The 12,482-nt window shown below is 33.9% G+C and overlaps 1 protein-coding gene across 1 annotated transcript in view; it reads left to right on the top strand.

The window, feature by feature from the left end:
* ptpn4a (protein tyrosine phosphatase non-receptor type 4a) overlaps positions 1–12,482 on the top strand; it is a 79,747-nt gene that overhangs the window by 32,491 nt on the left and 34,774 nt on the right. Inside the window, exons 3-8 of the mRNA XM_056465406.1 lie at positions 2,761–2,868; positions 3,586–3,628; positions 3,747–3,825; positions 6,593–6,637; positions 6,911–6,963; positions 9,338–9,458. Of these exons, the coding sequence (XP_056321381.1) occupies positions 2,761–2,868; positions 3,586–3,628; positions 3,747–3,825; positions 6,593–6,637; positions 6,911–6,963; positions 9,338–9,458 (449 nt within the window). The remainder of the gene's footprint in view (positions 1–2,760; positions 2,869–3,585; positions 3,629–3,746; positions 3,826–6,592; positions 6,638–6,910; positions 6,964–9,337; positions 9,459–12,482) is intronic.

Below are 12,482 nucleotides of genomic sequence, written 5' to 3'. Positions count from 1 at the left end.
CATCTGTTACCCCCTGCCCGATTTTAAAAGGCAACCTAAGATCAAAAAACACATCATCACACATACAAAAACAGTAAAGTTACATATGACAACAGCATAAAACATGTAATAACAACAGGATAAAACATGTAAACATGAAACGTATAAAACATGTTAAAGATTCTGAAGGTATTATAACCTTGGATAAAAATATCACTGTTTCATGGTATTACGGTATTGTGATTATTGCTCTAAAATATATTCTTTTTTAATGTCTTGGTAAAAAAAACAAAAAAAAAATGTCCCCCTTTGAACACAATATATTTTATTTTGAGAGTTTTTAAATATTTTAAAGCAGTAAACATGTCAGGCTAAATAATTTACATGAATCGCTGACTTCTGCTGTCTTCATTAGTTTCAAAAACACTGATTTCATTACAATTTAAAACGGCATCTTTGGATATCTTTTCTGCTGGAGATACTGTTGTCCTAAAAAACAAAACGTAAAAAAAAATAACTTTTTTTAAACCTTGACTCCAAATCGCAGTATACCTTGAAATCGTCCCATACCTACTTTGGGCCCCTTATTGCAACCAAGCATCTGGTTAAGTGTCACAGCCTACTTATATTGTTACTAATATTGTTGACTGTGTCCATAACATTATACCCAGTGTACCCCGTCCTGTAATGGCTACCTCCAGCAGGAAAACACAGAGAAACAGAGCTTAAATCTTCTCTAACTGGTTTCTTTGAGACTTTAGGTTGTATATTTACAATATAAACTAATAAGAAAAACCTATATAACACCATACAATACAATTTCAACTTATACATGTCTGAAAAGGAGTAGGAAGAAGCATAAATAATCCTACTACATCCATTAATAATAAACTGCAATTAGCAGCAGTAAATAGCAATAAGTAACAATACGCAAAGTAACTCTATGATCCTGACGTCTCACTCTTGCCAGCAAGTTTCTTGAACACAGCAGCGAGTTCTCTGTACTCCAATGGTCTCCACAAGAAGTCAACATATGAGTTCTCCATATTTCTGAATTTCCTCACACACTTTGCAGCTCTTCAGATGCGTTAGACTGCCCGTTTTCTCTCAACTGGCCTGTCATTCACTTCGCTAATGTGATTGTTGCCATATTTTGTTTATTGTGTGACACTCTGCGTGTATGTGGTTTAAGCTGTCTGTCTGTGTTTCTCAAGAGGCATGTGTTTAGAATATGTGGTCTTAGCCATTCTAGGTTCACTTGAAAGAGTCAAGCAGGAAATAAAAGCTCTGCTAATGCCTCAGTTTTGCTGTCAGGATGCTGTAACGAATCAGACAGCCAATAAAATCCTCTTATTACGTCTCACTGTTTTTAACAACCAAAGTGGCTTGCCCTTTACTGGAGATATGGGTTTGGTTACTTTATTTCCCTTGTCTGTTCTGCTGATGTCAGCAGCTTTACTACTAATATATACTATTGCAGTGACAATGATACGGAGTCTGTGATACCCTTTTTGCTTTTATATCCGCTTAACAAATTGATTACTTTTAAAATCTTATGCTTTAGGTGCTCTGGGATCTCTATCTTTTTTATTAGTACCAACAGAACAGTGTTGCAAAATAAAACTGAAGGAATGAGGATAGAAGTTTTGTTTTTTGAAATAACTGTTATGATTCAAATAATTTATATAAAATAACTGTTTCAAACATTATCCACCCAGATTATTTATTTTACATATAAATTAATATTTATTTTATTTATTTATTTTTAGATATTTTATTGTATTAATTTATTTTTAGATATTTTATTTATTTTAATTCATATTTTTATTTTATATATTTATTTAATATATTATATTTTTTATTTAATATATTTATTTTTATTTTATATATTTATTTTATTTTAAATATTTATTTTTCCTGGAGAAAGACATTTACTGAGTAATACACTATTTACTGGAGATCAGAATGGCAGGTTTTGCATCATATTTGGAGCCAAATTAGAGTGGTTAAAATGACTTTAAAAAGATGGCAACAGCAACCATCTTATATTTTTACACACAGACTGGTTGGCCATTTAGTGAAATGTGCTGACTTAAGCTATTTTTTTTCTTTGCTTTGTGCAAAAACAAAATATCCTTTTCCCCCCAGAGGTTTGCGTGTCTGTAAGACTATAACCTATATATATTTCCTGAATCTTTTGTTTGTTTGTTTATTTGTTTTAAATTATAACATTTTTTTCTTTTCATAGCTATTTTCTATCTTCATTTTTAAGATCCTATCTAGTTCTATCCCAAAGATTTCGGATTTTAGTATATTAAATGGCCCACTTTTTTTTATCTCAATTAAATAAGGGTCAAATCTGGCAAGAAGTCACTAAAAATAAACCATAAAGGATATATTCGATGTAGTTTTTTCCTTTCCTTTTCTTTTATTTTTTTACCTTTATTCAGAAAATTATTTTCAAATTCCAGTATCTGAGCTGAGATACTGTCACCCCCTCCCCCCACCAAAACAAAACGTTAATGTTTAATTTTTACAACTAAAATCTCTCTCTCTCTCTCTCTCTCTCTCTCTCTCTCTCTCTCTCTCTCTCTCTCTCTCTCTCTCTCTCTCTCTCTCTCTCTCTCTCTCTCTCTCTCTCTCTCTCTCTCTCTCTGTCTGTCTGTCTGTCTGTCTGTCTGTCTGTCTGTCTGTCTGTCTGTCTGTCTGTCTGTCTGTCTGTCTGTCTGTCTGTCTGTCTGTCTGTCTGTCTGTCTGTGTGTGTGTGTGCATACTTTACAGAAGCACGATCAAGGACAGATCCTACTGGACGCTGTCTTCAAGCACCTGGAACTAACCGAGAGAGACTATTTTGGGTTGCACCTGGCCGACGAGCCCTCTGATAGTCCGGTGAGTTCAAAGGTCAAACTCAAAGATGTGCTAGAGCCATGCTGGTCAGCCCTCAAGGACTCACTAGGGGTTTGCTTTAAACATTATTCCAGAATTCCTGAAATAGGTTCACTTTTAGGAATGTAGAGCACATAGTGGTTCTAATTTAAAGCATCTCTTTTTTTGTTTAGGGGGTGTGGTATTAATATCCAGTATTAAACTACTAGTGTACTATATTTGGCATACAAATAATATAATGATAAGATAAATAAAGTACTCTGAAGCTTTAAAAATACAAGTTATGTGATTATGAATTAATATCCTCCTGAAGTCTTACTTTGTTTTAGCAATATATTACAAGCATTCTTTGTCTTAAGGTATGCAATTCAAAAGACAGCAAATGTTTAACAGACTTGTTGGGTTTCTATGTATACTCTCAACATTAATGTTACACCCGCATCTATCTATGTCTGAAAAAAACTGATCTATTATATTGATTGCTAAAACAAAATCGAAGTTCAAGAGTTTTTCTTTATTGTAACTTAAACACATTCAGTTTGACTCTTTGTGTTGTAACTGCAGATAAGTACATCTCTACCTCTCCACAGCAGAAAACACAAGACTATTAAATTATTGAGTGGCATTAGGTTGTGTTGGACTGTTGCCATGTTATTAAGGGTTTTCTTCCTCTCTCTATCTCTGTCTCTCTCTTTCTTTCTCTCCATCAATAATTTATAGAGGTGGCTGGATCCAAATAAACCCATAAGGAAGCAATTAAAAAGTAAGTAATTTTTATTGAAAGCACTGGACTGAGCTGTTGCTTGCCACCAGGCGTTAATTATTTTTTCTTCTGCTTTATCTTTGTACTTGCATTTATGTTGTGTTGAATTAAATGACAGGGGGCTCCCCACATCATCTGAACTTCCGGGTGAAATTTTTTGTGAGTGACCCCAACAAACTTCAGGAAGAATACACACGGTGAGTTTGTGAATTTCGGCTTTGTGTTTTTATTTGGTGTGAGAAATAAAATTGTGGTCGTATTTTAAATTGGGTGACTCTCATGCAGACTGAAACAAAGAAGTCTGGACCTCATCACAGATTTTATTTGGTACCACCCTAGTGGACGTTTAACTGGCGTAAAATCAACCGGTCACAGTTTGTTTTATTCAGAGTATTGTTTAGGGGCATGTAAGTGACATGGCATGGTTTAGTTCTGTTCACTTTTTGGGGGCTTTTGCACTGCATCCCCTACCAAGTAACTGGCACTTGTTTTAATACCACCTTTTTTGATGCATTACAAGGAAAGCCGTACCATTAACAAAACGTAAAGTGTACAGATTGCTGATCACTGATTGGTCCAAGAGAATCATCTCTACCAGCATTATTGGATTTGCAACAGGAGACGCTAAACCAGTGTATTTAAACAGTCTGCGGCTCTGTTGGTTTACAATTGCTGTTTTTGCCATCAGCCTCTGCTGAAACAAATTTAGTGTTTTGCTGTGATTTACAACCACATTATGAGAATCAAAACACCATTTCATCAGTAGCATCCATTGACTTTTTGGGTTGTGGCTTGGTGTGTGTCGCACTTATGTTTTTGTTGTTTACGATGAGGTCACAGCAATAAAGATGCCACAACTTTAGCAATAATCCCACCCACTTTAAGGAATACTGAACTGCAGTTGATATGCAAACTGAATCGAGTTATTCCAAGCTGTACCCTAAAGTGCACTGGAAAACTGGCTTTAGTGTTCATTTTGGATAATTTGTCACAAAATTTTGTCACAAAATCATCAATATTTGGGATTTATTTCCTAAAAAGAACGATTTTATTTCCTAAAAATAAAGATTTTTGAATATTTGAAACGCATTTAAATGTTTTTTTTTTTGTTATGCCAGAATTTAATCTAAAATGATATTTGATGTTAATCTAAATGATATTTGATCAAACTTTATTTGATATATTTTGCAGGTATTCATTACGCTTGAAACTCTTCTCGTATATAGTGAGTTTAGAAAGGAGATGAGTAAAACAGGATTATGTTACACTTGCTGAGATCCTGACCTTAAACAGTGATGTAATTAATCGTGAATCATAGTGATAAAGTTTGAGGTGTCTCTTTATAGTGTTCTTGTAGCTTGCCAAGGTCATCAAGGGTTCAATACCCAGAATGCATTAACAAATAACATGTATACCTTGACTGCAGGGTGAACCTTTTTGCTGCTATAAACGACAAGTATTAACTTTCAAATATTAATCATATTTCACAAACTTGAGGAAACCTTGTATTATAATTTCATAATGAACTTGGACACTTGGTGTTTTAATGTTACATACTACATATCAAAGTAGTATCTCTTTTTAGCCTGCTGATTTAATGTTCTTTGTTTATCCTTGTAAACCTTCACTGCTATATGAAATAAAGACAATATATCTTTTTTATACAATTTTTTTGTAGTTTGTCTATTGAATCTTTCTCTCTGAAACCCTGACTTTTATTTTTTTCAAGGTTTTTTTTTAAAATGGATTTTCCTTTTTTTATGTTTAGTTCAATGTTTCTGAAGGAAGTTTCTGAAGGTATGCAATATTTATTGAAAGTTCACCCTGCAGCCCAAGATGGTTACTCACTGAAGTTAAGCAGGGCTGAGCCTGGTCAGTACCTGGATGGGAGACCACATGGGAAAACTGGGTTGCTATTGGAAGTGGTGTTAGTGAGGTCAGCAGCGGACGCTCAACCTGTGGTCTGTGTGAGTCCTAATGCCCCAGTAAAGTGAAGGGGACACTATACTGTTAGTGGGCACTGTCTTTCAGATGAGATGTTAAACCGAGGTCCTGACTTTCTGTGGTCATTAAAAATCCCATGGCACTTCTCGTAAAGAGTAAGGGGGTAACCCCGGTGTCCTGGTCAAATTCTCTTCATTGGCCCTTAACCGTCATGGTCTCCCAATCCTCCCCATACAAGAATTGGCTCTATCACGCTCTCTCCACTCCACCTATAGCTGGTGTGTGGTAATTATTAGCTGCCGTTGGATTATTGAAGTGGATGCTGCACACTGGTGCTGGAGTGTGGAGAAACCCCTTTCATGATTGTGAAGTGCTTTGGGTGTATGGCCATACATGATAAAAGCACTATATAAATACATATTACTTACTGTGTTTATTTTATTTTAAATTTTTAGTTGTAGATGTTTTTCGCCCCTTTTTGCATGGTCATATTGTACATTTCTGTAAAATTACCATAACAACTTTACCGCTATGTACTGCTTAGAAACCTTTTTAGTGATGTGACAACTTCCCATTCTGAGAAATTGCAGCAACAAATTTTCCAGTACTTTTTGAAATGGGTTTGTCCGCACATCAGTAGTTTTCCCGAAAACTCCAAAAGAAGCTAATTTCACCTTATTATACACAATACAAATGCTTATGTTTATAGAGCAAACCTTTCTCTGAATATATAGTTTATTTGTATTTACTGCGATTGTGTAATGTGTTAAGGGGTGTAGAAAAAAGTGGATAAACTTGCCTTATAACTATGATTTGTTTTAGTTTATAAGATAATAATGCATGTATTTCATCCATTCCTTGTTAGTTAAACTGTCAATAATATCTATACTCTACAGCAGTACAGTTTCCTGTAAGAATATATTTTTTTACATATTTAAACCTTCTATATAAAACATCCAATTTGAATTTAGTCCTCACATATTATGTTTTTGTTTGTTTGTTGTTCTCCTATCTGTTTAGGTACCAGTATTTTCTACAGATTAAGCAAGACATACTCAGTGGAAGGTGAGCTGAATGATGTGTGGCGTATATTTCTCCTTCCTTAGAACAGTTTTATAGCGCTTTCAGGTGTTTTATATTCAGCTGTAATTGATTATATCTACAATATAGATCATTCTTTTGATACTCATCTTGTGGTTCCACTGCATGTTTTGCTTCTGCAGTTGCATGTGCTTGCATGTTCTTTAATGGTTGCTTAAGTATAGTAATTTGGGACCAATTTGGTTTGATCTTCAACATGTTACACTGTTCATTTAATATAATTTATATCCTTCACAGACTGCCCTGTCCGCACAATACTGCCGCACTCCTGGCATCATATGCCATACAGTGTAAGTATGAATTCTTCATTGGAAAGAACGGTTGTAGGATCTGCATGACAAAAAACACAACACTACTTTCATTTTATAAAACATTAAAGAATGTAAGTGTCATTTACACATGGTTTGCTTAAATTCCACTTTATTCTGGCTATCTTTAACTTTTCAACTTTAAATCCTGTTTGATGTCAGTGTAAAACAAGAGACGTCTTTTGTTTTTTGAGTGCGAGGAACTGATAGCAGTTTAGAACGACAGCAGAATTATAATTAAAGTAGCTTTCCACCCATTTTTGGTTGCATATTTCTTTTTTCACTCCCCATCAGGCAATATATTACAGCAGAGATGATGGTATGCAAACAAAAATCCAACAGAGTGCTTCCAAACAAACCAGCGAAATATGACATCGCAAACTCAGCACGGCACATTCCATCTGTGCAGAACCTCAGCTCTTAACAAGCACTAGCTTGTAAAACGGGAGCACACGCGAGCTGGAAATCTTTCTGAAGTACAGCAGGCACCAACATAGCTGAGCACATCTTAGTTAACCTAATAGTGCCCATTCGAAACGGTGCAGTGACGGGGCATATCCCGGCCCTCGGGGGTCCGTTTGCCAGATTGAGCCCAGCAATAATGACTCTTGACAGATTGCTGTAGTGAGCACATTTGCTCCGCTCTCTCAGGGGCTTTTAGCAAGCAGTTTGGGCGCTATATAGGTCAGAGGGGATTCTGTTGAACCCACTAACACTTATCTATTGCAGCTTCTTTTGTTTGCTTTAAGGGTTTGCTGACTAGCTGGCATTGTGGCAAAATTGATAAGGAATGCTACATTTCAGTTTGTTTGTTTTGAAAGCTAGTGGATTTGAAAGAATTACTGAGCACTTATGTGTATTAAATGATGATACATATTATATCTGGTGTTTAATATTGATAACACTTTGAATAGGGTTAAGCATTAGTGGGTTTTATAACTTTATTACACTTGAAATGTTACTAATATAATATTTATACAGTATACTAATGAAATGTTTGATCTGAAAACATTTGGCATTGAATAATTACATTGCATCCGGAAAGTATTCATAGCGCTTCACATTTTTCCACATTTTTTTATGTTACAGCCTTATTCCGAAATGGGTTTAAGTCGTTTATTTCTTCCAAATTCTACACACAATACCCCATAATGACAATGTAAAAAAAATAGTTGCAAATTTATTAAAAATAAGCTCAGACAGAGTGACCATCGGGTTATTAATCACCTCCATGACTAAGGCCCTTCTCCCTTGATCACTCTTATCTTCACTCCTTGATCTTCCACTTATAAATGATGGAGGCCACTGTGCTCATTGGAACTTTCAGAGCAGCAGAAATTTTTCTGTAACCTTCCCCAGCCTTGTGCCTCGAGACCATCCTGTCTCGGAGGTTTACAAACAATTCCTTTGTCTTCATGCTTGGTTTGTGCTTTGACCTGTACTGTCAACCCTGGGACCTTATATAGACAGGTGTATGCCTTTTCAAATCATGTCCAATCAACTAGATTTACCAAAGGTGAACTCCAATTAAGCTGCTGAAACATCTCAAGAATGATCAGTGGAAACAGAATGTACCTGAGCTCAATTTAGAGCTTCACTGCAAGGGTTGTGAATACTTATGTACATGTGATTTTTCAGGTTTTTTATTTTTAATAAATTTGTAACAATTACAAAAAATCTTTTTTTACATTGTCATTATGGGGTATTGTGTGTAAAATTTTGAGTAAATAAATAATTTTAATCCATTTTGGAATAAGGCTGTAACAAAAAAAAATGTGGAAAAAGTGAAGCACTATGAATACTTTCCAGATGCACTGTATATCTAATTATATCCTGAGAAGATAAAATGAGAAGTATGCTCTTTGTATGTGTAATGGGTTTATTTATTTTCTCATTGCCATTTGACTTAAAATGTTTATTCACTCTTTAATACTTTTACATGCTTGATATCTAGAAACATGTACATTATATTTATATGTAAACATCACAATTACAATGCAAGTAGAATGTAAATACTAGTTTAAATATAATCTAAAATAATATTTATATTTCAATATATTTAAATGTATATATTATAATTATTAAAATACTGATTTAGTGCTTAAGAAACATTTCTAATTATTGTCAAGTTAAGCTAAAGACTGTTGTGCTGCTTAATATTTTTATGATTCATTTTTAAGGATTCGTTAACTAACTTGTTTATAATAGACACGTTTATTTATGATTGAAACATTTTGTGACAATGTGAAAGTGGTGACCCTCTATTCACAGTATCAGGTGTTATGTTGTGTGTTATGTTGTGATGTCATAAGTCATGGCTGTAATTCATAGTGCTGTGATGTGTTGTGTGATTCAGCCGAACTGGGCGATTACAGCGAGGCTGAGAATTTGCCAGGATACCTGTCTGAGTTCTTCTTCATCCCCAACCAGCCTCAGGGCTTTGAGAAAGATGTCGCCAAACATCACCAGCAACACAAGTAAGATTCACTGCTTTAAATTCACTCTGGCCCTTAGTGTTGCATATTATAACATTGATATAGGAATGTTTTAACACTTGTGTAATCATATTGTGTGATTTCTATCAGCACATTAAATTATTGTCAGAAATTAGTGCTAGTGAAGGAGTGTAGTTGATTTCACATATGACCAGGGGTGGATTTAGTGAATTGGGGGCCCTAGGCAACTCCTGAAAGTCCTGAAATGCACCCTTTCTACTTTTATTAAATGATTTATTTTGCTCCTTTCTTTATATTACTCAATATTCTTTTCTTCGGTAAAATATCAAATCAAATAAATTTACAGCAAAAATAGTGTGCGTGTGTGCGTGCGTGCGTGCGTGCGTGTCATTGCATAACATCACATTATAATAATATTATATTTCATTAAATAATATTTATTTGTGTAAAAATACCTTACTATGCAAAATACGATCGAAAATGATGGTTATATACAGTTTATAGTTTATAATAATTTATAATAATTATATACACTGTAAAACCCAACAGTCAACTTTATCAAATGAAATGAGTGTTGTTAACTCAAAATTTGCTAAAAGTCAATTCTACTCATTTGAAAAGAGTTTTAAACGTAGTGTTAAAGGTAATGAGTTTATTAAATACATCATTACTTCAACTTAAATGGAGTAAATTGACCGTACTTGTATAGATTAGTTTTTTTTACTCATGGTTTGTAGCAATAGGTTTCCTCAAACTTTTTGAGTTGCCTTAACATATTGAGTTTTACAGTACTCAGATGGTTTGAGTTCACTTCATTTATTGGGTCCTACTGTGCTCAAATTGCTTTGTTTACTCAAATGTATTAAGTTCACTGTACTCATTAGGATTTGTTTTTGAACTTAAATGGTTTGTTGCAATCGGTTTCCTCAAATGGTTTGAGTTACCTTAACTTCTTGGGTTTTACAGTGTAGGTATATTTATTATATAGGTATAATTTATACTTCTAGATATTTATTGGGGCTCCCCCAGATTTCTTGGGCCCCTAAGCGGCCGCTTACCTTGCTTATTGGTTAAATCCGCCACTGCATATGGCTTTATGAATATTCATGATGACTCGCATTAAGTGTTAGTTAACATAATCAAACGTGCCCAGTATACCTACACTAGAGCTGGGCTGAAATCAATTGTGCACTGCGTCCTGGCCATAATAACTAGGGTTCATTTATTCAGAGAAAAATACGATTCAATTTATTTGTTGAATATTGTCACCATCAAAATTTAGTGTTGTTACTGAATAAATACAATATTGTTGATGATTGTTGAACAGATACAATATTGTTGATGAGAGAAAAGAAGGCTAAATACCCAAACATCTCTATTTTCTTTATGTTAAAAGAGTAAAAAAGCTCTACAAGCTTTCATCCCAGTGGTTGCCAGATAACTTTTTCTATCCTGTGTTTTTCTTCATCTTTGTAACCTGTTATATATCTACTGGGATATTATGCTCAAATGAAATAGTAATCCAAGCAGTCTGTTTTTCTTCACATGACATTTTGTTCTTGTTGCATCGCTTAAATTTGCAGTCAAATCTTCTCAGAGGCAAACTATAATAAGTGTAGATTTGAATGAATTGTTAACAATGTGATTGCTGGAAACAAAACTAAAATTATAACATGTGTGCTTGTATATTTAGATTTAAAATGTTTTATCCAATATAAATTAAATAAAAATATGTACATTTTTTGTTTTTTCTTTAAATATCTTTTCTTGTTGTTGTGTATATGCATGCTAAATATACACAGTACACAAACATATTTTAATACTGGATTTTATTTTGACTAGAATTAATCATTTGACAGCCGTAGTTAGCTTAAACATTATGCGGCATGAGTAAAATGATATTAAAATAATAGCAAGACACTCACTGAAGATGGACTGAAACTCACAGAATATTAGCCAGTGTTTACATGACTAAAGAAGACAAATCAAGATAGATTTGAATAAATTTATATTTATTTATACAGGGACAATGTACGACATGACATGTTGTGCCAGAGTAAGCTGTAAAGCTAATTTACATCTGTAGTCCCTGGGCAGGAAGTTGTAACAAATTTAATAGTAAAAAATAATACATTATACTCTTACAATACAATGCATGCAATACATCATTATCAATAAAATGAAATCAAATCAGTGGCTGCATATTTGATTTTGTTTAAGCCAAATTTTAAGAACAGTTTTAAAATGATTAAACGTGATACTCTCTCTGCATGCACTGGTATTTTGCTCCATCTTTCTGCTGCTCTGACTGAAAAAACTGATTGTCCAAAAGCAGTTCTCCTATAAGCTTAACTGAACAATCACCTCTAACCGATGACCTAGTCTGTCTTGTATTGTCCTTGCCGACAATCACACATTGTTTGAGGGGTGGTGATGCAAGATCATTAAATATTTTATGTAATAAACATACATTAGCATAAAATAAGAAACTGTCGAATGGTAGTAATTTTTGTTGTTCAATACAGTTACAATAATGATAGCTCCTTGGCTTTTTAGCTAAATTTTTTACAGTTTGTTTATATATAATATACAATGGTTTTAAGTTTGTAATGTTCATGTAAGACCAGCTTGTAGCACAATAAGATAAGTCAGGGAAAATCATTGTATTCATAACAAGTTTAGCAGCAGCCATAGGTAACTGATGCCTAATGGTTCTATAAATCCTCATACTGACTCTAGCACTTTTGGAAACCAAAATTTTCAATTAGAGTCAATAATTATACCTAAATGTTTAAAATGATCAACTATATTTCTTACTTCTCCATTAACTAAAATATCTGAGCTATGCTCCTAATTTTTCTTAATTAAAAAAAAAAAACATTCCCACAGTTTTACTTACATTGAGGGTAAGACATGACAATATAACCAGTCTGAAACTTTCTTGAGTGCAGCAGTAAGTTTGTTAGCAGCTTGTTCTTTGGTTTTTGCGTGAGTATATACTACTGTGTCATCTGCATACATATGAACCTGAACTTCTGGACACAC

This window comes from Danio aesculapii, chromosome 9 (genome assembly GCF_903798145.1).
Source record: "Danio aesculapii chromosome 9, fDanAes4.1, whole genome shotgun sequence".
NCBI classification, from domain to species: domain Eukaryota; kingdom Metazoa; phylum Chordata; class Actinopteri; order Cypriniformes; family Danionidae; genus Danio; species Danio aesculapii.
The sequence above is the reverse complement of the archived record's forward strand: the minus strand, read 5'-3'. Positions and strand labels throughout refer to the sequence as shown.